General features: G+C 38.8%; 1 protein-coding gene across 1 annotated transcript in view; it reads right to left on the bottom strand.

The window, feature by feature from the left end:
- The window catches only part of CNBD1 (cyclic nucleotide binding domain containing 1), a 301,514-nt gene that overhangs the window by 51,789 nt on the left and 222,233 nt on the right, over window positions 1-27,492 (bottom strand). Inside the window, exons 9-10 of the mRNA XM_050941062.1 lie at window positions 16,174-16,283; window positions 14,019-14,169 (exon numbers count right to left, since the gene is read on the bottom strand). Coding sequence (XP_050797019.1) covers window positions 14,019-14,169; window positions 16,174-16,283 — 261 coding nt within the window. The remainder of the gene's footprint in view (window positions 1-14,018; window positions 14,170-16,173; window positions 16,284-27,492) is intronic.

The raw sequence follows: 27,492 nt of genomic DNA, 5'->3' as shown, positions 1-27,492 counted from the left end.
GATCTTTCATTCTTTAAAGGCTTAGTATGATCAGACAGTATTCCTTATCATCTTGCAAGCTTGAGCTTTAGGAATATAGTTTGAGAGCTTGAGTTTTGATATTTTTAATCATGCCAATAATGCTCTGATATTGTTATGTATAAATAACTTGACCAGCTCTGACAGCCTTTAAAAGATATACCCCTAATTTTAGAATCTCTTTTCAAACCTGACCCTGCAGGGCATCAAGCACCCCCAGCTTCATTTGAACCTGAGAATGCTCAGCATATCTTAATGCATGGGAGAGGTTCAGGCCCTTGCTGGATTAGGCCTGTAATTTGTATGTGACTATAACAGCAGCCTATCAGTGTATTCAGTTAACCGGAAAATTCTCAGTGCATCTGGGCATTTGCCTTGGATTCCACATTTTCATCAATTATGCTATGGGATAATCAAACCTAGTCACTGCTAACCCATATGGTTGTTTTCTGTACACTATAATAGCTAGCCATTGCCCCCTTTTTTGATTTTTTCCCCTTTGTTATTTTATGTCCTGAAGCATTGGCTCAGTCAGTCAATTGCTTCAATCATTGCTAGTGCCAGAGGATAGAAAATAGCATAGAAAAAAAAATTTACTGGATCATCAGGGAAGGCTGGCTGCACTTTTCAATACACTAATACTAGCATCACCAGCTGCATTCTGTCAAAGATTATATCAGCCAAGCAATCTGCAACACTCTAAAAATACGATGTGCGAATTCAAGGAAGAAGAAAAGATAATCTCATGATGAGGACACTTCTTGGAAGAATCTGACTTGATGTATTGGTGGGGCTATGTATACCCCTATAAATAGATTGTAAATGAAGCACAGATATCACTAGGACCTTCATATCAGAGAGCTCTGTATTAAATCAATACTTTTTCCAAAGTAAGAGATTTTCTTTCCTGCCACTCATCCTTTTTCCTTGTTGAAAGACTTGCAAGTACCAATTTTGTGGCCTCTGCTGTACAGCACAAATAGGCATTACCAAATAGCAGTGGGGAAAGGAAAATTCACAGTAAGAAAGAAACAGTGTATTTTCTGGCACCACTAAAAAGTCTTTTAAATATGTTTTTTCTGTGATGTCTGCAGAATGTATTTGACTGATCAATAGCCAATTGTCATGAAGCCCTTGGGCAAGAACAACATCTAAAAGACTCTTTAGCCAGAATAAGCTGCCAGGATCTGTATGTAAATTAACGGACTACAGGGGTACAAAGGGACAAGCTATAGATAAGTCATGGAATTGTTTTTCAGCTTCATATTACTGAATGTTTTGTTGTAATATGTTTTATTTATCATGTTTTGCTTGTGGACAGCTCTTAGTTTTAGAGGAATTGTTTACAATCCTGAAATATGGCGATAATTTAATGCATGACAACATTTAAGACAGATATATTTTGAAGGCCAAGAAGTGTCCTTTGACTCGTGCAATATCTCAGACTTTAAATTAGAGATCACTAAATATATAGGTCTGCTTCATGAAATACTCAGTTCATTTCAGGAATCGTTATGATCACTAATAAAATGGATTTCTCCGAAAGAAAACCCAGAATGTTTAGATTTGACTCACTGATCTAGAAATACTTTAGCTGAACATGTCATCATTTTATATTAAAATGCTGCAGCTGCACAGAATGGATAACATGGAAAACAATTCCCAAGTGAAAAACATGATCTTAAAAAATTAAATTGGATGATCTGATATTTGGTCAACTATGTAAACATGGCTGTTCCTTAGGTGTATTCAGAGACATATTTATGGACTTGAGTGTAGATACAAAGTTTTTATTTCTTTATACTCCTGTTAGACCTCCAAAGCCAATACTGCTAGGAGAAAGCAAACTAGACTCTGTTCTTTATTTAATGCCTTTAGCATTTCTTACCATGTTCTCATCAATTACATCTGTGCAATCTCTTTGCTTTCAGTGTCTTAGGGCATAACCTGAAGCCAGTGAGTTTCAGAAGAGTTAAATAGGAAATGGTTTGCCCATCGCATGACAATTTTCAAGATTTCAGAATTTATTCTGTCTTGGAAATGTGACAAAAAAAATCATAATCTCAAATTTTTGTCAATCAAAAACCTGGAAAGAAATTCACATCAGGTCAACCAAAACATTGTTTGGATCATTTTTCAAAATGTTTTGGTTTGATTTTGACCTTTTTTCTACTTTACTATAAATTCATTTACATTTTTTAATGAAATGTCATTTTGAACTGAAAAACAACCTTTTGTTCTGAAAATGTTGAAACGGGATATTGACAATTTTGAAACTTCTCAAAAAACAGGAACTTTTTTCAGGAAAGGGTTGTTTTTGACAAAATATTAGTTTTGACAAACTGGCATTTTCCAGCAAAACAACAACAACAACAACAAAATCATCAAAAAGTTTCTGACAAGCTCTAGTTTACAACTGTAATGGAATCCTAATGCAGAACTTTACTGGTAGTGATGTGAGAAGGAAAGGACTCAGCTTAATTCTCAGATCCTAGAAACTCAGGCCTGGTCCACACTACAGCGTTAAATCGATTTAAACAGCGTTAAATCGATTTAACGCTGTACCCGTCCACACTACAAGGCACTTTACATCGATTTTAAGGGCTCTTAAAATCGATTTCTGTACTCCTCCCCAACGAGAGGAATAACCCTAAAATCGATATTACTATATCGATTTAGGGTTAGTGTGGACGGAAATCGAAGTTATTGGTCTCATTATTTTACTGAGCTACCCAGAGTGCACCGCTCCAGAAATCGATGGTAGCCTAGGACCATGGACGCACACCGCCGAATTAATGTGCCCTAGTGTGGACACGTAAAATCGATTTTATAAAACCAGTTTTATAAAACCGGTTTTAATAATTTCGATTTTATGCTGTAGTGTAGACGTGGCCTTAGGTTTTCAAGGCTGGAAGTCAGAAAAGATTCTGTTTACTTGTAAACTGAAGTAGGGATGTTAAATGACCTGCTCAAGGACACATGGTAAGTCAGTAGCATTGCTGGAGATAAATTGTTTAGATTACTGTGATGAGGTTTATAAACCTCACACTAAGGCAGACACAGGGGATGGGGTGGAGCAGGGAGGCCCCCGACAAGCCTGTTTCTGGGGAGAAGACCAGAATAAAGGGAGCCTTGGCAGCCTCAGTCAAGGGCGTGGCGTGGAGGGGAAGAGAGGCCAGTTCCTGGGGAAGTACTGCAGAGTTGTAACAGGAGAGGAAGTTTCTACTGAGGGGACCTTGCTGTGCTCTTTCCTCTGCTCCTACACATACCCCCCCAAAAAAGAGGGAGTAAGAACAGTTGGCAGAGGCAGAGGCTCAAGAAGGCCCCAGAGAATGGGGGTTTGAAGTGAAGACTAAATCCATGATGACCATGCCCCAAACTGAGATGCAAGGGCTGTAGGAAGTGGCCCAGGGAAAGATGGGCGAGTGATCCAGCCAGACACAGGGCAGGTGCATGCTGCTTCACTTTCAGGGTCCTGGGATGGGACCTGGTGGAGAGGGAGGTCCTGGGTCTCACCACACACCCCAGAGCTATGACTCCTGGCCCCTAAAGAGGCTAGAGCTGGGAGTTACCACTAACAAGACCAATCCAGCTAAAATCTCATCCAGAGATTAAACTGACAAAGACTGGAGTTGGAGGCCCAAAGCTGTTGTAGGACTGCTGACGGCCCAAGTCACCATGCTACTGTTACATGATGGATGCAATACAGAAGCCTGAATGACTAGAAAGCAATCACTAGATCACAATGCACCTAGAATTCAGCACACTGGTTAAGCTTTTCTAAATTAATTAATATTTGCTGTAATGTCTCCAAGAAGAGTGGAGATGTCTGCGCTAGTGTTTGTTCTGAGCCCTTTACATGAGAGATTCTCATTTCAGACTTCTGCAGTCTATTTGGATTACATACTACAACTTTAAGTGGTTTGTTATTATACTAATTTTATAAATGAGAGAAAGTAAGGCACAAAGAAGTTAAATGGTTTGTCCAAAGTGACATAGAAGGTCAGCAGCACAGACAAAAGAAGAACCCATGTTTCTGGATTTCCCGTCTCCTCTAACGCCCAGTCTATAATGTCTGACAAAACCTGTATTTGCAGTTCAATGGGTAAGTAAAGTCACAATTGTAGATAGAGGGGAAAAGAAGAGAGACTGCAGCACAAAATGTGACTACACAACATTGTCCAGGTTTAGAGGCAGACTTGATGACAAGATGTCAAAAATAGAGTATATATATATATAAAAAAAGAGAATTCATAATGCTGGGGGTGAAAGTGAAACACTGAATACAACAAACTGCAGTGGGTATCTGGACAGACATGAAAAGGAAATCCAGGACAGCATCTGGAAGGGTATGCACTCTGGGTCATTACCAAAGCCCACTGAAGTCAATGAAAAGTCTTCCAATGACTTCAATGGGCTTTGGACCAGGCATTCTGTACAGATACTTTAAGATATTCAGGACTATGAGGATTTCCATGGATTTTGATCGACATGCTGGCAAAGCCAGTCCCCTCCATGTGGCTGCTAAATCCACTCACTGAGGCACCATGTGTTGGATATGGCACCAGTTGATCCAAGGTGGAGTTTTTTTCCATTTCATCATCTGCTTTTTTGTGCAGAAGGAAATGATTTTCTTCAAAGTAATGAAGATCTTGGCTACCTAGCAGTTCCTAGAAACAGACGAGAGAATACTTGGCACAAGGGAGAAGTGACTATAAATGATATTAGAAATGAGAATATAGACTGAGGGCTTTAAGTGAATTAGCCAAATAATGTTCAGTGGTTCATTATTCAGTTATTTTTGAAAGGTTATGGAAAACTGAGGAGTTAGATTGAGAGCAGAAAGGAGTATCCTGCCTGTGGATTTTTCTGCAGTTAGAAATAGCACCAGTTCAGCAATCATTTTGGTAATCAGTTTAACTGAACCAATGCTTTGTCTGTAAGTGTAGACAAGGACAACCTAAAGTCAGTACCTGTTCATTTAACCCTGCATCACTTCAGCTGAACTGATTTCTGATAAAGCACCATTTCAACAATCAGTTAAGTATAGACAAAGACGCTCTCTGAAATTTGTGGCTGTTTTTTTCAGAAGAGCATAGCTCCCATTTAGTAACCTGGAAATTAAATGGCCAGATTCAGGAACTGCTGGGCGCTGCTTTTGAGATCTGACCATTACCAGTGAAAGCCATCTTTAAAAATAACAGATAGACCAAAGGAAAAAGAATTGTGACAGTTACCATTCATTCATTAAGTATAATTTCAATCACACTAAAATACGAGGGGGAAAACAAAGAGACATGATTCTTTTTTGCTTTGCTCTTTGTGCCGTCATTTACACTTGTGCAAATGGAGTGCAAAGTGGATCTAAAACACTACTAAAGAAGTATGGTAGCCTGTTACAACCACTTTGTACAAGTATAAATGAATATACTAGATACAAGTCACTGGGGTATTAAGTCCAAAACTGCTAATGGAAGCCTGCAAAACCAAAGGATTAGAGTGGCAAATATGGTGCTGAAGAAAGCAAGGTGGATGAGATAATATCTTTTATTGGACCAACTTTTGTTGGTGGAAGAGAAGCTTTTGAGCTACACAGAGTTCTTCTTTAGGTCTGGGAAAGGAGCTGAAGGAGGAACATTCTGGTAATTATAATCTAGTAAATTTCACTCCGTTACTAGAAAAATAGGTAAAAAAATCTGCACACTCAAAAAATAGAACCATGAGCATTAAACAGAATATATTAATAAATCATGCAGATTTTATTTCCATGTACTGACATCCAAAATTAGTGGACAAACACAACCTTTCATGATATGAAAATGTAAATTCTCTATTTTACATTATATAGCTGGATTTCAAAATATATTCTAAAGGCATTATTTATACACTAAAGTCTATAAAAACAAATATATGGCTAATTCTGTCTTTTTGCCACAAATGAAGTTAGACAGACCCACTAAATGCAATTGGAAAGTGCTCATTTCAAAAATATATGGTCTCCTAGCTATCTTCCCATAGAAACTGTGAGGGAACTCTGGGATTTGCAGCTGTAAAGGGTTATTCAGATTCCTTAGGCATAATGTAACGTTTCTTCATTTTCCAGCAAATGCCTAAGGCCACATAAAATTTCTATTACAACAAGCAAAACTCCTCAATTTGTCATTGGCTAAGGCAGCAATGCTAAATCACATTCTGTGTTCCTGAAGAGCTCCTGGGAATGGAATGGTTCTCATCTGTGGAAATATACAGTATAATCTTTCCTATTAAGTGTGTCATTGTAAGATGACATTCAAAGGATGTGAAATGTACAAAAGGCACATTTCTCCATCTCAGCGCCACTAATATATTATACACACACATACACCACACTACAGAACCAAAGGACCAAACTGTACTATAACATTTTAGCCAATATAATTAGTCTGTTTTTAATCTTAGCAACCCAAGGTCAGTGTAGAGGGGTGGCATACTTCTTTGGAGATCCCTTGATAGAGTGCATGTGCCTGACCTTTCTCTCCCTGTAGCCCTCCTTGGACTCAGGTCGTTAATTAGCCTCATCATCTTTAAATAGTCTCATCCCTTGTATTGAGCCATACTCCAGGCTGCCCTGGAAACAATGTCCTCACCCTCTCTAGGTCTTTCTGGCCCCAGCTCTCCTGCTGGGCAACTAGAATAATTCAGTTCCCCTTCTGGGATGTATCAAATTCCCAGTCACTTCCCCAGCAGCCAATAGGGGAGACTCAGACCCACTCACTACCCCAGGTCCCAGCCCAGGGATCCTACAGACACCAGGCATCCACTCTACCCCTTTAGCTATGCTGTGTTGTTGCTATGACTCCTTGGGCCACCTCCCCACAGCCTCAGCACATTCTTCACCCTTACCTCAGGGGCTTTTCCTGGTTGAGCTCCAGCAGCCAGAAAGGAACTCCTTCTCAATCCCTCTGGTCTCTGCCAGCACTGCTCTGTCTGAGGTCCTGTAGCTCTCTCAGCCAGCCAAGCACACCATCCATGCTCCTCCAGCTCCAGCAAGAAACTGAACTTGCTCTGGCCCTGCACCTCTTTTTATACTAGCCTACTCGGCCCTGATTGGCTGCCTCCCCTACAGCCTCTCTAGGCTACTTTGAGGACCCCACTATACTGCCTTTTTGAGGCACAGGGTGTGGTAAGACTGCAGGGGCCTCCAGAGGGTCTGGTACACCTTATCACAGTCAATATAACAATGCAAGGTCTGCTTATTTTATCTCAATAGGACAGCCATAGCAACCATTGATTTCAGTGGATATTTGAGCTGGGCTTGTTTTTTTAAGGGCTCTCTTTAGCATGCATCACCATAGTATCTAAGGGTGAAATTAACTTGCAGAGTGGCAGGCCATTGCAATGCAATCCGTATGATTTAAACAAAGAGGTAGCCAAGTGGGAATATGGGTAGAGCACATTGGGTACCTGCATTCCCTCTATGAATCATGGAAAGGGGCTCAGCAGTAGCCTTATGCTTGCATAAAAGGCCATGAAAGGTTATGGCCATGGAAGAAGCCATGAGATCTGAATTCATGTTGTGCCTTTGGCATTAACACCCCACATAAATGGTGTGGAGGGGTTGTGGTTGCTCTTGTGGCCCATACCCTGGAATAGCTTTTATTGAAGAGCAGTGCCTCAGTCCTTCTCATTGATCTAGCTGTCCGCATTTCCCACACCAAACCCTACATATTACACCCGCTTAGAACCTGATTGTTCAGGCTTTATGTACGTAGAATGCACTGCATTTAACGTGCTGCAATGTTAAATATTTAACCTAATATAAAGCTTTTGCTGTTACAGACTTTTTCCTTTTCATTATTTCAACTGTAGCATAACTGTAAACTCAAAATAGTTAATTCTACAATTAAGCCAGCGAGCAAGATAAACAGGAAAATAGTAAAGTCTGAACCCAGCTGGGGTACCCCCTGTATAATGGTTTCCGAGCAAGTCGACTGCTTTGACCTCCTTGGCACAGAGCTTCCCTAGAGCATTGAAGAGGAGATCTCAGGAATCCTCTCAAAAAGACACTAGAAAGCAATCTTAAAACTCTCTAGGTAGAGAAATCTACATTAGAGACAGTCACCAGGTCAAAGGAGTGGGTGAGTGAGATTCCATGGCCTGCATTGCGCAGGAGGTCAGACTAGATGATCATAATGGTCCCTTCTGACCTTAAAGTCTATGAGTCTATAAAGAAAAAAAAATCAAACATTTGGAACTTTATTGGGTATATTTTTAGACAATTAAGCTGCAACCTCAATATATTGTATATTGATTGCACTTTTAATTTAAAATCAGTTTTTCTTTTCTTCCCCATGTAACCTTCACCCAATCTTGGAACACACAAAACATTTCTCTCATGGGAACTGCAACAATCTAATAAAATTAAGGGCACTTATCACATAGCAGTGCAGACTTCTAAGCAACATTTTGACACTTTATAAATAGTCAGAGCTAATGTCAGTGTTCTCTAAAGTGGTAATACATTAAATCAATTTTTTTTAATAACACAAGAATAACCTGTTTAATGTTATCACATGGATCCAGTCAAGCAAAATCTGACAGTTTCTCTGCTAGTAGAGGTTGAAAATATATTTTTGCCCACGCTGAGTTAAAGTTCTTTTATTACATGCTGGAGAAAAAACAGATTAACTTTGATTTAAGAATTGGTAATTTAGTTTTTTATGAAGGAAATAATAGTCCCTTATTACTACACATGGTTCTCCCCAACTTGCACAAGTATCCCCATAAGTAAAAATAATGGGTCATTATTTTCTGCAGAATAAACACAGATTATTTTTATTTGAAGAGTTGGTAATTCTTTTCATTATAAAAAATACCAAGCCATTAATCTGACATAATTTACCACAACTCGGGGAAGGTGAGCCCTATATATAAAAATAATGCATCCGTATTCCATTAGAATAAATGTTTCTTATACCATACTTTTATTACTTTGAATCAGGTCTTTTTATTCTCTCCAAGCAGCAATAACTATATACTAAAATAAAACCACATAACTTGGAAGTTTCTGGAGCGTGCAAATTAGCATAAGGAAAGGCTTCCTGTTTATTACTTCATTGGGACCTTTGGTAATAATTAGACAAATTGAATTGATTGTAAAGTTGTCATTCAGTGCTCTGTAAATTACACATGAGAACTAGAAAAAAATTGGTTACTTTTGATGTAAGAAAAGATCGTTCTTTTTATTTTAGACAAATAAACACTCATTTTTAACATATACAGTTTAGCTCTTTACATTACACCAAGTGGGTAGGGCTACTATTTAATTCAACATAACCTGCTTCTCTAAAGACATGTTATTTTTTACAAATGAGAATTCAACCATTCTGGTACCTATCATGCTCTTCAGTAGTGTCTGCTGAGGATTCTGAGTGACATATTGCCCCACTGAAGCCAATGGCAAAACTTCCACTGACTTCAATGGGGCCGGGACTTCACCTTCTGTCTCGAGGTCAGCACACCTAAGAAAGGATCACAGCAACATCCTATTCCTTGCTAACTTGCTGCAGAAGCTAATAATCCTCTGATAGAGCGACCTGCAAGTCTGGCCATGTCTAGATTTGAATTTTCTATGTGAGATTTAATCCAAGACCATATTGTATTGAGCTGACTGGCTTGCAGGAACCTGTAATCATCACAAAAGGAGATTATCAACTGCTTCTATTCATATAATTTTCAAGGTACCCGTTAGGGATCTGATCCCACTTCTGAGTGAAGTCAAGGCCAAAAATCCCATCCATTTAAATGGGAAAAGAATCAGGCCCTACTGCAAGAATGGATACACCCATTATGACAGTGTAGAAGAAAACAGAATTAGTGTTAATCTAGGATTTAGTATTCCCTGATAAGAGGAACTCATAGGATTTAGGATTTTCACTTCCCCGGGACTCACTAGTTGTCAGGAGGACCGGCTCTGATACCCTGGTCAACCATAGAGCTAACAACCATTCAGCTTTTGATCTAGTTCCATAAACTGCAAAACAAAATATGCCCTTCAGACATAGTCCTGAGTTGGGGCTGTCATACTGCCTCAGGAAGACTTAGAGAGAGACTATATTTTAGAGAACCACAATCCTGCCTGCTCTCCGGTGCACAGAGTTGTTGATGTATGCTGGTGCATCCTGCTCTCCCAAGAGCACCCAACTTGCTCCACAAGAGGAGACTGGGCTATGGCTCTACTTCATCTCTAATTTTTTTGGGGGTTATGTGCCACTTCAGGGATGTGCAAAGGATCCAAAGGAGTTTTCTTCATTACAGGCCATGATGAAAGTGTCTTACTTTGACTCCCCTTGCAATTGTCACCATCTTAACTACACGATATCCTTCAGTTTGTATATTGCCTGCATATTTCAGACACTGTTCCAGTTATGGTAACTTTCCAATCCTTTAAATTCAGCACTGTTTCCACTAATATAGCAATATGCACACATTATATTAAAGGGGCATGCCATGAAACTACAAAGTCTGAAATTTAAAAGTGATGACAAGTTTAAATATAGATTCCTTATTCCCATAATGTAGAATGACAAGGGGTTATGGTCATGCATGTTCATCCTTACACAGTTTCTTGTTTTCCGATATCAGTTATTTACACATCTGAATTTTCACCAGGTTAGCAGTAGAACATGGGTCCATTTTAAATGAATAATTAAATGAGAGCATACAACTATGAACAATTAACAAACAAGAGTTTGTCTATGCATTATTTGATAAATAGCAGGATCAGATAACTGAAAGTGATGGATATAAACAGGAGATATTAGATAATCAGAGAAAATATATATAAAAAGGAGGCAGGCAGAGAGATCAACATTGTCAAACATGATTGCTGAAAGGCAGGCACTATTAATACGACTTTAGATGCCTAAGGGTACGTCTACACTGAAAGGAAACAGCCGCAGCTGGCCTGGGTCAGCTGACTTGGCATTGCAAGGCTCAGGCTGAGGGGCAATAAAATTGCAGTATAGACATTTGGGCTTGGGCTGAAGATCAAGCTGTGGGACCCTGAAAAGGAGAAGGGTCCCAGAGCCCAGGCTCCTGCCTAAGCCCAAACATCTACACTGCAAATTTTAGCCCCATATCCTGAGCCCCGTGAGCCCAAGTCAGCTAACTCAGGCTACACTACAATACAGTACACCGCACTTGCGGCTAGACATACCTTCTATAAGGATCTACAACAGCTACATTCTCAAACTTGATGGCCTAACTGGCCATAGATATTTAGATGATGCTACAGTGATGACAAGTTGGAGAACATTTTCCTTTTTATCTCTTATTATATTGTTATTAAAATCCTCAAATATTTCTACTTACCAAAACATGAATTTGCATGGGATGTGGGAAGGAGTAGGTATTGTTTAGGAAGTATCTAAAAAGTCACCCTTGCTGGCAGACTGAGATTTCCATTGAAAGAAAAGAAAACTCATATGGATGAATTATCTCAGAGAAAGTTAGAAGCGACCCAAATCTTTGCAGAAACTTCAAACTGAAACTTTACTGAGCCTTGAAAATGTTCATTAATATTTTTAATATTTTGTTCAATGTACTTTTGTATTTGCTGGACTTTGGCCAGAATGGATGAAACCAACTATTGTAGTTAAGGCTATTCTTGGGGTATGTATGTCCTTGTTGAACCTAGGAAATACTGGAAACCTTGCCAGAAACTGTTCTAACAAGATTTCACATGATTTCCTGACTGAAGAGATACAGATAAATTCAGATAAAGGATCCAGGTGTTCCTATTCCATATTGATGGATTCATCATAAACACATCGAATAATAGTTGATAATAATAATGCTTTCAACTTCTACAGTAGTTTGCTAATTTTTTTTGCTTTGAATTCTGAGGTAGTTGCCATACTAATTTATACATTTATTTAGTATCCTTACATGGCACCCACAGGGACAAATAAAGGATTTGTAGGGTTATCTTCACCTATCACTGAAATATAACATCCTCTGAGATTTACAACAGTAATTTAGGAAAAGAGGTAAAGAAAGAAAACTGCTTCCAATTGAATCTGCTAGGGGAATTTAAGCAGGCAGAATGTAATTATCTGCATTGGAATTTGGCAGGGTCGCTGGGTTAACAACCATCATCTTACAAAAATTATCTTGGGATCTCTACTAATCACAAGCGGTCAGGAGTTTGGTGATACATCTTATTTGATGTAATGAGATGGTACCTCCAGCTGCACAGTTATTCACAGCTTTTTGTTGACACACTTGTTCAATACAGATTCCAAAGGAACAGTGCCATCCATCAAATTAGGAACAACGCTTCTTGCAGCAAATACAAGTTCCTTGAGTCTCCCATCCAAGAACCAAACCCTTGACTCAAATCATACATAACTTGTGAGATCCAGTGAGATTATAGAACAATTGCTACAGCTGTTTGTGTGAACCAAGCCTCTTGAGGTTCATACATTATTAATGTGAAGAACACAATGATTTTGAGCTGATCTGTTTAGAGTCCTGAAATTAGGATGCAAAACAACCTGTTTAAAATATCAGTCATATGTGATGACAAGTTTAAATATAGATTCCTTACTCCCATAATGTAGAATGACAAGGGGTGATGGTCATGCATGTTCATCCTTACACAGTTTCTTGCTTTCCGATATCAGCTATTTACACATCTGAATGTTCACCAGGTTAGCAATAGAACATGGGTCCATTTTAAATGAATAACTAAATGAGAGAATACAACTATGAACAATTAACAAACAAGTTTGCCCATGCATTATTTGATAAATAGTGGGACCTGAAAATTGAAAGTGATGGATATAAACAGGAGGTATTTGATAATCAGAGAAAATGTATATAAAAAGGAGGCAGGCAGAGAGAGCAACATTATCAAACATGACTGTTGAAAGATAGGCACTATTAATACAACTTTAGATGCCTAAGAGTATGTCTTCACTGAAAGGAAACAGCCATGGCTGGCCTGGATCAGCTGATTTGGGATTGCAAGACTCAGGTTGAGGGGCAATAAAATTGCAGTATAGATATTTGGGCTTGGGCTGAAGCTCAAGTTGTGGGATGCTACAAAAGGGAAGGGTCCCAGAGCCCAGTAACATCCTGTAGATTTTCCCTTACACATTTTGCTATGTCTAAGCCAGGCCAGAAAAAGGAACAGAGATGGGGAAAATTGGTAGGAAGGTCACAGGAGAGAAGCAAAGCAGAGAACCCCAACAACCAATAAAATTGTAGGGTCATGTGGCATTCTCAGATGCACACACAGACTTCCCAGTAAAGTCATGCATGTTCGAATGCAAGATTTGTTCCTAACACTTAAAAACTAAGCACGATGGGTCTGATTTTTCTCCCAGTTTTACAGAAGTAAACTAGAATGGACTCTGTTGAAGATGGTGTAGTTACACTGTTGTAAATGCGCGTAAGTGAAAGAAGAATTGGGCCCACTTTTAAAATAATCTCGTGAGTAGAAACAGTTACAGCATCTCCAGTGTAAAATATCATCTTTTGTTGAAAACAAGAGTTTCAAGGCTTTTTTTGGATCACAGAATTTGAGAATGGACTATTGGTCTTAGTGCATTCTCCAAATTACTGGTCTCACATTCCATAAAGAACCACTGCCTATGATGTCATGTGATAAGAATATGATGTCATATAGTCCGACCAACCCTAAGACAGAAATTAAGGGGGTTATTTGTGGGGAGAAGAAAGAAACCAGGAGCACTTTTTGAGTGTGAGAGGCTTGGAGCCCTATTGCATGATTTGCATGGCCTGTTGACAGTCACCAAAAAAACTTGGCAAAGCAGGGAGTGAGGCGGAATTCAATTAAATGGTTTGCTTAAGGTTTGGATGGGCACCCACATTTTGGATGTTAATATCTGAACTGAAAGACATTCAAATCTTTTTGAGGTTCACCCATTATTGCTTGACTCATTGATTAATGATAATAAAATGCCAAAAAAACCAAAGGATGCCTTAATACTTACCTAGTATAGCACTGGCATCAATTATGCCCAATTTAACATCTGTCGCTGTTACGACTCTGCATGTGAAAGGGGTCTGAAGAAGAATGCTCACTTCTCCAAAGGACTGTTTCTCATGGAGCTGACCCACAAGAACCTGTTTGGTTTGTTTAACCTGGTTGGGAAACAAAAATATGTTCAATATACCACATAACATTACAGCATAGCTGAACTAATACATTTTATAAGCATTTTTAATATAAAATATAGGAGAGACAAGGTGGGTGAGGTAATAGATTTATTGGACCAACTTCTGTGGGTAAAAGAGACAAGATTTCAAGCTACACAGGGCTCTTCTTCAGGTCATCCAAAAGGGAAATGTGTATAAGTTAAAAAATTTGTCTCTTTCACCCACAGAGGTGGTCCAACAAAAGATATTACCTCACCCACTTTGTTTCTAATATCCTGGGACCAACACAGCTACTACACTCTGAAAACGTATATAAACTATATTTCATTTCAGTAAACTGGCAATTTAAAATGGAATTTGCAGTTTACCCAAATGACAAGAGCAGTCGTGAATATTAATTTTATGATCGCTTGTGGAAACTTCGGCTGTTTCATTTAAAATGATTGTGCCTACCCACAATGATGCTTTTCTACAAAAATGTAGGAGTCTAGTTATTTTTCTGCATCAGAGCATGAGAAAATGCAAAAAGCTGATTTTGTTCCAAATTTCAAATCATAAGTGAAAGTAAGCTATTTTCTTATTTTTCCTCTAAAATTTAATCATATGACCTGCTCAAAGTAGAATACAAACGGTCACCAATTAAAATCTTGCTAGTTTTGCTTTTTAGCCAGATTGCAATATCCTTACTCATGTTGAGTAGCTCCTTCCTCTTTTGGTAGCTGCAGCTTCTACCTTACTCCTTTTGGATCCAAAGCACCTTACTTTGTACGCCAAATACCAAAAAGCTGTATTACTGACAACATCATCTTTCAGCAAGAACTAATTTATTGCTTTCTATTTATAGTAGTGTTTAAAACCCAAACAATTAACAGTCTGATTCTGCAACCCTATGTTGATTGTTCTTACTCATGTACATAGTCCCACTGAGCAAGTGCTCAGATTCACAGATTTTAGATCCAGAAGGGATCACTATGATCATCTAGTCTGACCTTCTATCTAACACAGAGCAAAGAACTTCACCCAGTAATTTCTGCAGCAAGCCCACATCTGCTGGTTGAGCTATACTATATCCTTTATAAAGATATCCAATCTTGATTTAAAGACTTCAAGTAATAGCGAGTCCCCCCAAACCCCAGATAAGTAATTCCTGTCTTACTTCTATTCTGTATTTGTCTAACTTCAACTTCCAACCATTAGATCTTGTTCTGCCTTTTTCTGTTTGATTACAGAGCCATCAACTATCAGAAATCTCTTCCCCACATTGTACTTGTAGACAGTGAACAAGCAACTTCTTAACCATCTCTTAGATTAAATAGATCAAGCATCTTTATCCCCTCACTAGAAGGTATGTTTTCCAGACTTCAAATCATTCTTGCAGCTCTTTTCTGAACTCTTTTCATTTTGTCAACATCCTTTTTGAAGTCTAGACACCAAAACTGGACTCCAGTAATGATCAAATGCCATATACGTAGGTAATATCACCTCCCTTCTCCTACTCAGTATTCCCTGGATCCAAGGATCACATTCACCCTCTTAGCTATAATACTGCACTGGAAGGTCATGTTCAATTGGTTATCTACCATGATTCATAAGACTTTTTAAGAGTCACAGCATTCTAGGGTGCAGTGCTCCAACACATAAGTGTAATCTATATTCTTTGTTCCTAGATGTATGACCTTGCATTTGGCTGTGTTAAAACATACATTCAAATAAGCCCATGTTACCAAGAGATCCAGATTAGTCTATACAACTGACCTGTCCACAACATAACTTCCCTCTCTACTGGTTTTTTTGTCATCTATAAATTTTACCAGCAATGCTTTTGCATTTTCTTCCAGACCATTGATAAAGATACTCAAAAACTGTAGGCCAAGAACAGATTCCTTTGGGGACCGTACTAGAAATTCCCTGTCAACAAGAGTAAGGTTTACAGAAGCAGACCCTAAGAAACAAGTGAAATGCTTATTTCCAAGACATAAATGAGCTTACCATTTTCCCCAATGGTAGTTTCACAAGTGCCTCAGTTTCTCTGTAAACATTACAGTATCCAGATTTAATAAATCCTACAAATGTACTGATTTCTCCTCCTTTTAAAAGCACTGCAACAAGAAAAGCAACAACCAAAAATTCTCTCAACAGTTGCTGGTAAAAGAACATTTATAATATTGAAAAATTCAGCATATTGCAAGAATGAATTTTAATTCAGTCTATTATGTGATATTCAGAAATTACATGGTTCATTATTCCAATATCAGGCGCCAGTCCCGAAATTTACAATGTACAGGCAGACTGCTGCACATATGTGTAGCCCTATGGAAGTTAATGGGGCTTTGCCTGGGTACAGCAATCCATCAACACATTGTCGATTGCAGTACTGGGACCTTAACTTGCAGTAATTATGTATAGAATTAATATAGCAATAGACTGTGGCAATGACATACCCCATCCCCCAAAAAAAGAGTACAGTCATATTCTGAGTTTTAGTTGAGGCTTTTAGTCAAAAACAGGAGCATATCTGAGTAAAGGGAAACCCATGGTCCCACAAAAATGGTGATGTTTTTCAACAAAACAAAATATCTACATCAACACATGTAGTAGCTTTTTTCCCCTTGAAATCAGACCATTTAAACTAGAATGTGAAAATCTTGAATTCTGCCATTTTTGCATTTCCTATATTTCACACCATGCTACACATGACGCACAATGACATGGGCGAAACTCAGCAGTTGCCACTCAACTCCTCAGACAAGCATCTTTACCAAAGACCATCTTATCTAAGAACAATGGGCCAGATCCTCAGCTGACGTAAATTGGCATAGTACCACTGAAGTTAATGGAACTATGTCTTATTACACCAGCTGAGGACAGGGGCTGGTGAGGGGCAAGACTTTCCTAAATTCCCTTTTAATAGGTGTTTTCTCTCTCTTTTCCCCTTGACTTTGGATGACATTCTATGATTCTGTAGGAAGGAAGGAGCTATGTTTTTGCTTTTGGGAGAAGAATTAATTAAATAAATTTGCTGTTCTGCAAGAATTCTTCCTTGACATTTTATATTAATGAAAACAATGACACCAGCACTACAATGTTGATGACTACAATACTAATGAAACTGTGGTGAAGGAGGCACATGATGCAGACAGATTGAACAGCTGTTGAAAGGAGAGGTTCCCTGGGATTACATTGTCACAGACAAGTCAGTCTGGACCAGATCTTAAACTAGTGTAAATGGGCAGAGTTCCAATTAAGTCACTGAAGCTGCCCAATTAAGTCACTGAAGCTGCACTAATTTACACCAGCTGGCCCTCTAAGTTTCACTCAGCATCCACATTTTCTCATGGCTAGAAGAAATAAAAACAGTAACAAAATTAGACATATGATTTCAAAATGTATGGCCAATATGTTCCTTTTCCCTTGTGCTGCTTGGTGATGCAAAGCAGCTGTAAACCCAATGCAAGCAGCCCATTATGCCAGGTTTATGGCTGCTCTACATTAGCAGAGTGGCTGAAGTGTACTGGCAAACATGTCCCAAAGGCTCCAATAATATTAAAGAAGAAACTGCTGCCTGGCTCCTCAGTGGAATCAAGCTGAGGACCAGAAATACTTCAATGGCACCTTTTCTGAAAATGACTTGGGGGAAACTGAAGGATATTTCTAGAAGTGCCGAAGTCATTTGTAGAGTGTGATTTTCAAAAACACTCAGCATTGTCCTTACTCTGTTCCCACTGAGCTCAATGGGAGTTAGGCCAATGCGCAGCACTTCTGAAAATCCTGCCCATAATTTCCACTAAGGATCTGAAAGATGCTGCGACAAACAGTGTGGAGACAACAACTCATGTAATCAGCAGAGAAAGCAAGTGTCACAAGAGACATCAAGAGAAAACCCAGAAAAGAGACAGGAAAATGTAATCAGACAGAAAAGACTCAAAGCAAGCAAGAAAGAAGCAGAAGAAAAAATCTGTAAAATGCCATAATGTACAAATTAAAAGAAAGAGAAAGTCTGCAACAACAATAAGAATTGGGCCTGCATTTTAGAAGTTTTGAAGAAAAGCCATGCAAATGAGACAGAAAACAACCAGTCTGTGATTTATTGATTACAGAACTCATTAGCTGAGAGGATAGCTAGTAAGTTTCCTAAGCTCACTCCAGAACTGTTCAGAGCAAAAGAGAATTTAAATATACCTAGAGACCGAGTTTCTTAATTCCTGAAGAGGCAGAGATAAGATTTTTCTGGTACGGGACCAACCAACCACTCATATCTGAGAGACTGGCTGGTGCAGTATCTGATGACCAACCTTTGTGACTCAAGAGCCAAATTAATGGAAGAAAAAAAATTGACCTCACCACAACACCTGAGAGAAAACTCAATTGAGAGGGAAGCCTGGGATGTTCTGTTGGATCCCTGCCCATCTATCATTCATCAAGGCCAACCATGAGCAAAGATTCCCAGTATTATCAATTCAAATCTCATATGCTATTAAGGCAATTAAATGTGTCCTGGTTTATTTCCCATTAGATCTCTCTCAAACCAGAAATGAGTCCTTATCATTAGAACGAACAATTTAAGTGCAACTGCTGTGTGCTAAGTAGATACATAACATCCTTAAGTCATGCTGCTCCTAAATCACTGAGGTACTTCTGCAAATCCCACTCATTAATTCCAAATGGAACCCGACAATCTCTTAGTTTTTGCCTGACTTGAGATGGAACAATAAGACTACAATCTTGGGTGAAGTTTGGTAAAACACAGTTACCGGCTTTCTGTTAAAAAGACTGGCAGAAAAATAACAGCACACATTTTTCAATTAAAGCTAGGGGAGATTTTGTAGATCTCTGATTAAATATTCTTGTTTATTGCATTTATCTTCATGTTCACATTTATAGTTACTTAGGAAAAAAAACATTTTCATCTGTAGCTGTTCATGGTGTAATTTTATACGTCACCATCTGCCTAGGCATTTAGCCAGTCTGTAGTCAAGGACAGATTTTTAATGAAATCTTAAATATGCCTATCTGCATTTACACAATTTATATTTATCTGTATCTGATCTTTTGAGGGAATCCTCACAACTGGTGCAGAAGGACAGCATTTTGACTGTGTGGTGGAGAGCCTGTGCAAGAAGTCTTCACTCCCATGCATCATGGGTCTATCTTCATAGATATTTCCATCCCACCTAGCAGGCAGGAAAGCCCTGGAGCTGGGATGACGACAGCTGGGGTCAGTGGGAGGTAGATCACGACAGTCATGAATCCACAGCCACAGCATAGGCTACTGCAGCGTTGACATTTCTTCCCTGCAGCTTGTGGCCTGCATGGAAAATTCCATCCCCATTCCACAGCCTCAGTGGAAGCCTTCTACTCATGAGCAATTTACTTGGGCCAAACACAAGGAATAAGATTTGACCCCATGTAACTGTCTCTGAAACATGGACTTACTGTTAAACACATGATGCAATGTGTGCTTGTATTCTGAATTCAAGCAGTGCAATTTTTCTTAATTGCATTAGGGATCAATATATTGTTTTTCTATCTTTTTTACTCATTTAATGAAATTTTACATGGTTTATTCGAAGCCAGATCTTCCTCAATTTTGCTTTTTCATTAAGGGCAGACCCAATATGAGGTCCTTTTTATAGTGAAGCAACCTTCCAAAATTTCATTCATGATTGGCTTAATTTACTTAATTTGTGCTCATTTAAAATGAGCAATTGCTCCTCTGTTATCACAATGTTATTATATATCATGCCTGTTACCCCAGAAGTTCAATGTGGGGATCTTCACAAGGCCTTCACACCAGGCTTAAGCTTCAGTTAAGTCTCACTTAAGTTTGTAAGAGGAACACAGGTGTGAAATTTATCCTTGGTGTGTAACAAACATGTATCAAGATACAATCCCTGCCATAAATATGGTCACAAAATTCTAACCAGAATACATTCAAATTGAATAGTCTTACTGCCGTCATTTATACTATTCCAGGCTCAAGGAGCATTATGGGGAATAGGCAGAGGGAAAATTAGATCTGAACGTCTAAACTTCTCATTTAGCACTTCATCTAGCAGTCACCTTAGAACAGAAATATCAGAAAAGATTGAGGATATGCCATTATTTGGTAAATAAAAAAAAAATCAACCTAGTCAGTTCATGCCAAAGCACAGAAACAAGACTTAGATGATGGGAAATTTGATGCTACACGAAAATCCTGGTGAAAAACATTTCCTGTTTCAGGGCATTATAGAAGGAATAAGCAAGGCAATAGATACAGTACCCACAAAATTGGAAGACCATGAAAAAGCTAGTTCTTTACCAACTTGCCATTTGCTTGACTGCAAGCTTGCAAAGATATGTTCCTGAAAAGAGCTCAGCCGAAATTAATAGAATGCCTGGTAGTGCTCAAAAGTGATTATGTACATTTTAGTATAAATACAGCCTATTAGTTTCCTTCACCCCTCCCCAAGTGTTTTTTTTACACAGAACTGAGCAAAAATAATACAGCTGTATTTCCACCGCTCTGTCTCTTTAAATTTGGACTGGAAGTTCTTTTCATTCTGTGTTTCTACAGTACCTATCACAATGGGGTCCTGATCTCTGACTGGAGTTCAAAGGCACTGCCATAATACAAATAAATAGTCTATCTTGCAATAGTCTGCAGCAGATCTCTGGTGAACAGGGTGTATTTGCTGAGGAGTTTTAAGCTCCTTGCAACACTCCAGCAGTGGCCTGTATCATCTATGATTCTTACAAATGTACATTAACATTAACAAAGTTTTCCTGGATAAACACCCTGGTTTGTGAGTCTAACACCTGCACAGGCATAAGTGTCCATTTGGGGGCATCTCTTTGGGGTATAAAAGGGCCTATGTGTCAAATCCTCTAATTCTTTACAGTCAATACAGGCCCAGTATTTTTTTAAAGTCTCTGATACAGTTCTCATATGGATTTTCTGCAAAATATATGACATTTACAGAACCCACATCAGTTTGATGTGCTGTAAAGGTTTTTAAGGATTCTCTTTTGGGATGACCTGTATAACTCACTCATAAGTTTCTGAAACTCAAGTAATAGGGCCATTACAAACTCATGCCGATAAAATCTTTATACCACATCACCATGAATTGTGTATATCTATGTATATGTGCAAACACACAGAGGTATAGCCATCATAAAAACTCTTATATTTCCCAAACCTTTGTACAAATGTTCAACTATTACATAAGCCGACCTTATTCTGCTCATGTAACTGTGACTAAGCTCAACCCATGCCAATGGCAAATGTTTCAATAATGACCAATATGCTTTAAAATGGGGAAGGGGAAGGACGACTATAAAAGAAATAGAAAAAGTAAAATCAGTAAGTAGTATAAACAAAAAAGTGATGGATCAGGGTACTATGAAACTCTCATTGCCATTCATTTTATATCATTGACTGAATCCTTGGCTTGACAAATACTGTCCAGTTGGCTGAGACAGGGTTGGGTGACCCAAAATTTTTGCATTATAAATGATACTGGCAAGTCAATAATGTTTTAAATTATTGAGTGGACATCAGTTGATTGAGATAAGGTCACATAAGCCTGTGGCCAAAACCAGAGAAACATCTGCAGAGTATGTCTGATGTTTCAGTATATTTAGAGTAAAGCAAAAAAAGAATATAGGTGAAATATAGAAACTTATCCCCCAGAATTGTCTTCTTTGTACCAGCTGTCACTGCAGACTGCCACGTTGACATATTAGATTACATGCACCTGCTGCTAAGCCACAACTCGGTCGAGATCCCCTACTACCTGCTCTTTGTCCCCCATGCAGGGCACTGAAGCTAATTCAGCCATGGGGATGATGTAGCTTCTTTGAAGCTATCGGCATGGGGAGTGACAGAGGAAATCAAAGATGGGAGGAAGGGGCTGAGTATTTGTGGATGAGGTTAAAGGTAGGGCTGGCCAAAAATTTTTACAAAACTTTTTCAGTAAAAATGGGCATCCAGCGACACCTAAATGTTTTGCAAATTTCTGTCAGTTTCATAAAGCTGCTTACCAGCCAATTTTTTTGAATAGTCAGAATATTTTATTTCTACATTTTCAGAATGAAACGTTTCATCTTTTTCAGTTCAGAACAACTTTTTGTTTCAAAATTTCCTTCAATTTTATTTAAAAAATAAAAAACCCTTTACAAATAGTCAAAATTAAACAAAATATTGGATTTAGGATTGGATTAAAACATTGATTCAACCCAAAACACCATTTTTTCAACTTTTCAATTTGCTGAAAATTCCCCCAAACTTCCAGTATTGCTAGAGAACTGAAAACTGATTATTCAGACAGCTCTAGTTAGACTCTGGGTTCAGGGGACTGCGGTATCCTTGCCCCGGGGGTTTTCTGTGGGGGAAGGAGGTGTCTCTGGGATAATGGGCCCTGGCTTTAGAAAATCTGGCCCATACACATTGTACTCGTACTACTGGCTACAGTTATAATTAAGGTTGCCTAAGAGATTTGGTCCTAATCTTTCTTCAGTTGCTTATGTCTTCCTAAATCTTTCACTCTGAGTTGAAATTTCAAGGCCTACTCTCTGTTGAAGAGTGATTTTTTTTTAAAAATGGAGGTAAAAGTGGTTCAGCCAATTTTCAGAAGGAATTCAGTGGAGAGGAAAATACCACTTCTCCCCACCATACATTTAATTGTGAACAGCTCTAGTGCTGACACAGCTGGGAATAGAAAGTTGAACCTGGCAGCAAGATGGCACTCAAGGTACCTTTCAGTGTGCTAGTGAATTGGCTTTGATTTAGCTGTGTGAAGAGGGTTTTTTAAATTACAGGTGAAATGAGAATAGTAAACTTTTTAAACAAAACACTTCGTAATAATCTTCTATCATTGATCTCAAAGTCAAGAATTGCCACAATAAATCCTATGTATGGTAGGAGATGAGTCAGGAAGAGAGCCAGCCTGATTGCTGTACAAGAAACTGGATAGGAAAGTGGTTTTAGGACTATTGCTGGTTCTTAAATCTCTCACACTATTTCACCACTTTGCCTGTCTCTTCCGCTGTGAAATGGAGGCTATCACATTAATATTTTAACATCTGCAGGTATCTGAAGAATGAGCCGTTAAGAAGGAGAGGTTCCTGACTCTAAAAATGTTTACATGAGTGCAACTACAAATACTAACATTCTGCCAAAATATCTGACACCAGGTCTTCTTTGAAATGTGATGCACTGTGGGTGTGTGCAGGCTTACCCCGGACTTCTACACAGTTTTTGGCTCCACACCCCCGACAAATTTACCCAGGCTTCTACAGGGTCTCTACTGGTAGTAAATCCCTATAAAAGGGAAGGCGGGGCTTTCAGAGGCAAAAATTGCCCCCAATCTTGCCTTCAATGGGAGGTTCACGCCGTCAGCACATCCTCAGAAATGTCATGCTTCTCCCTATCAAAAAGTAACAGACTCCTTTGCCCCATGAATATAGCACTATGCATAAGGCTGGCCTGAGGGTCTGGAGAGGAATTAACAGGATGGCTGTAACTACCAATGTAACTGACCATTTTTATATACAATATTTGTCTGGGTTGGTGAATGGGAGGATCTTCATTTCCCACCAAGCTTACTAATGGTGAAGGGATGTTATATCATATAGGTAAAGCAATGGAACATAGCTGTATGGAACATAGCTAATATGGTAACACTTTAAAATAGCGGTTTTATCATTGCTCCATTAACATCTTCAGCATTTATTTTAATAATACAATAAGCTCATCTGGTTTTAATGTAGATGTAATGAGTAAAGGATTTCCACTGTAATTCAGCATTACTTAAAATGCACCATTATTTTACCACTAACACTGATTATGTAATACTGAATGAAATTAACATGCTCAGTGAGATCACTGATATATTGGTACAAATGTCTGAGGCTGCCTTGACCCTGAAGGGAAATACAGGATTCTTGCTCAGGTCTGTTTGTGCTCTACTTTGCTAATGGGCATCAATCTGAGAATCATGTATCAGCAGAGAAAACCTACGTTTGAAGCAAGTGCCATGAGAATCATGCCCACAGAGGACAGAAGAACTTTGTTTGTATTAAAGACATTTTGCGACTTTCAGCTGGACAATTGTGACCCTAGAAAGTGTGGACATAACACAGTGACAATGACCCATCCAGAGGACAAAGTCACTAGAAGAAAAATCACCACAGTGCCAAAGTGACCATCAACAGGGGCACAAGAAAAGCAAGGCAGCTGCTACATCACACCTGGCCATGAGGATGCACCTAGCAGTCAGTGAACTTGTTTACAGTCTGATTCAAAACTCACTGAAGTCAGTAAGTGGGTTTTCATTTATTTCAATGGGCTTTGGATCACTCTGAAAGATATGTAAACATTATTTAGCCAAAGATTATTTCAAATGCCCTCTCTCAGAATACACTATTAGCTGAACGACAAAATACACTTCTGGTATGAGTACAGACACTGCATAGAATACACATAACTGTTTAGCCTGCGTATACATTCCCTTTTGTGACTGATCAACAGAGGATAGCTGCCAGCTGTTTCTCCCAGATAATAGATATAGGGCCTGATACAATTTCAACTGACATAATTAACATTCTTTCCAAATTATAGAGGACTTTATTTCACAGGTTAAATGATAGCTGTTTGTCCTTTAGTGCTGAAGGTCCAGAGTTCAAGTTCTGCTGTTAACCAGGATGAGGGTTGCTATACACAGATTTTAGAACAGATCACAAAAAGACTATAACTATCTTGGAAGTCCACCTACTACAACTTGTGTTTAATTGAAAATGAGTAACAGATTACTGATAACAAAATTTACATTTTGTTCTCTTTTGTGGGATGCTTTATATCAACTTTTTTTTTTTAGAATTGCTTCACTATTTATTTACATGCCCACTGGTAATACTAAAAATATATCCCTTTCTTAAACCAGTACATCATTGCTTCAAGTTTTGTTGAGCCCTTCTGCATCAATAACTAGTCTGAAATGGACTGTAAGTATATTCTAGATCCTTCTCAAAAGAATCTTGTGCACTGTCAGAAACACCAGAAGGGAGAAGTACACAGAGAGGAGTATGTAGAGGCTAATAAACAACAGTTATTTCCTAGAATAATTTTTTTTTTTAAATTTTCACTCAAAGTATTTATACAAACCAGTGTTATGCTGGGATTCTTTTTGTAAAAGCCTGTGAATTGGCATATACCGTAGTGCAGCTAGTTTCTAAAATGCCACTTCAGCAGCACCTTCTGTACAGCTGCCAGATGAGCACTTAACTCTCTAAGATTTTGAATTCCTGAGAAATGCCAATGTTAGGGAACAGCATGAATAGAAATATTACTATTGTAGGCAGACTTACTGCCACGAGGAGCGGGGGGGAAATATCTGGAAGGTGAAAATGTTATGTATTATTATTTCTGTACATATCCTGTTTGGAACAAACTAAAACACTATTAAATACATATAGTAAAAAATTGTGAAATGGATAACTTGTTGAACCAAAATACTGTTCTTTTAATGACTGTTCATTTAGCTACTATTTGCTGAGGAGGGCTCAGCAGTTTTATGAAATATATCTCAGTCTGATACACAGGTAATTAATTGATTCATGGACTAGATCTATTTTATTTAGTCAGATCACATTTCTAATGTATTTTGCCTTTTTTTGTGCAGAGAGAATTTACTCTTTTTAATGGGTTTATTCCCTGAGGATATATTCTTGATACTTCTGCATTATTTAATGTTTTCTTTGTTTTGGACACAAACTATTATTCATATTAACAGATACTGTAATAGGCCCAGGCCTATGCTGTATGTCTACACTTCAGCTGGAAGCAAGCATCCCAGCCCAGGTAGAGAGATTTGTGCCAGCTCCATTCAAGCTAGCATGCTAAAAACAGCTGTGTGGATGTTGCAGCACTGGCAGAGACTCAGGCCAGCCACCCGAGTTCAAACCCACCTTACCCCTTAGGTTTGAGTGTGGGTGGCTAGCCCAAGCCTCTGCCACAGTCATAACGTCCACATGGCTATTTTTAGCACACTAGTGCATGTCTGTCTATGTGGACTTGGAGGCTTGCACTCAGCTGAAGTGTAGATATACCCTCAGTGATTTGGAGCCTCAGTTTTTGAGTGCCCAACCCGAGACATCTCAGAACAGCCCCATTTTCAAAGTATTGAGTACCTATCCTCACGGATGCTCATAGGCGATTTAAGTTATTAATTTTGGTAGCCAAAAATTGAGGCACTAAAAATGACTAGTCACTTTTGAACATTAAAGTCTTGATTTTTCAGGAGTGCTGAGCACACACCAATGGGTGCTGAGGGTGTCTAGCATGTCTGAATATGAGGGCCTTTGTGTTTAAGTGGGAAATACTGTACAGAAAAAATCTTTTGATTCTCGTACCAATGGAAGCCTCACTTTACCAAACTCTTTCACTATTGGAAATATTAGCTGCAATCAAGAGCTCAAGGAACTTTGTTTCTTCCACTGACATTCCATTTTGAACAAGTTGAAGAAAACTTTGAACTTCATTTAATCTGAATATCAAATTTCTCCCCCACAGAGAATGACATCAAATGATTTTCTACTGTGCTATAAATGCATTAAGCAAGGGCACACATTCATATTTGTAAGGAAACTAGTGTAGTAGGAAGACAGCCTGAGACATAAGCCCGTGTACTGTATTAGACGCCTGGTATGAGGCAGGACCTGCTCACAGAATCTGGCAAGAACAGGGTTAATATTGCAAAAATACACATTCTTAGGAAGTGCTAAGCACAAAGTACTCATGCAGACATGCTGGCCCTCTGAAGGAGGATGAATTTCATCCCCTGTGAATCCCTGGTTTGTTCATATGTTTCCTAGGCAGGGCCGGTGCAAGGATATTTTGTGCCCTAGGCGAAACTTCCACCTTGCGCCCCCCTCCCCCCCCAAATCACATACATTATACACAATACACGGTCACAGAGTAACATGCTATAATTTAGAATTTATGTTTCCGCGCTTTAAGTTTAGCAAATTTAGAAACAAGTTCCTCCAAGTCAATGCTGTGAGCAATGTCATGTTCTATTGACAAGGTAGATAGCCCAACAAGTCTTTGTTGCAACATTGATGTTCGCATATATGTTTTTATCAACTTGAGCTTTGAGAAGCTTTGCTCACCACTGGCCACAGAAACTGGGAGAGTCAACAGGATGCGAAGAGCAATAACTGTGTTAGGGACACTATCTGTCAGCTTATTTTCCCATATGAAGTTCAATACATCTTGCGGTGATGAACTCCTTTGGACTCGTCTTGCAATGGCTTGCAATTCACTGC

This window comes from Gopherus flavomarginatus, chromosome 2 (genome assembly GCF_025201925.1).
Source record: "Gopherus flavomarginatus isolate rGopFla2 chromosome 2, rGopFla2.mat.asm, whole genome shotgun sequence".
Taxonomy (NCBI): domain Eukaryota; kingdom Metazoa; phylum Chordata; order Testudines; family Testudinidae; genus Gopherus; species Gopherus flavomarginatus.
The sequence above is the reverse complement of the archived record's forward strand: the minus strand, read 5'-3'. Positions and strand labels throughout refer to the sequence as shown.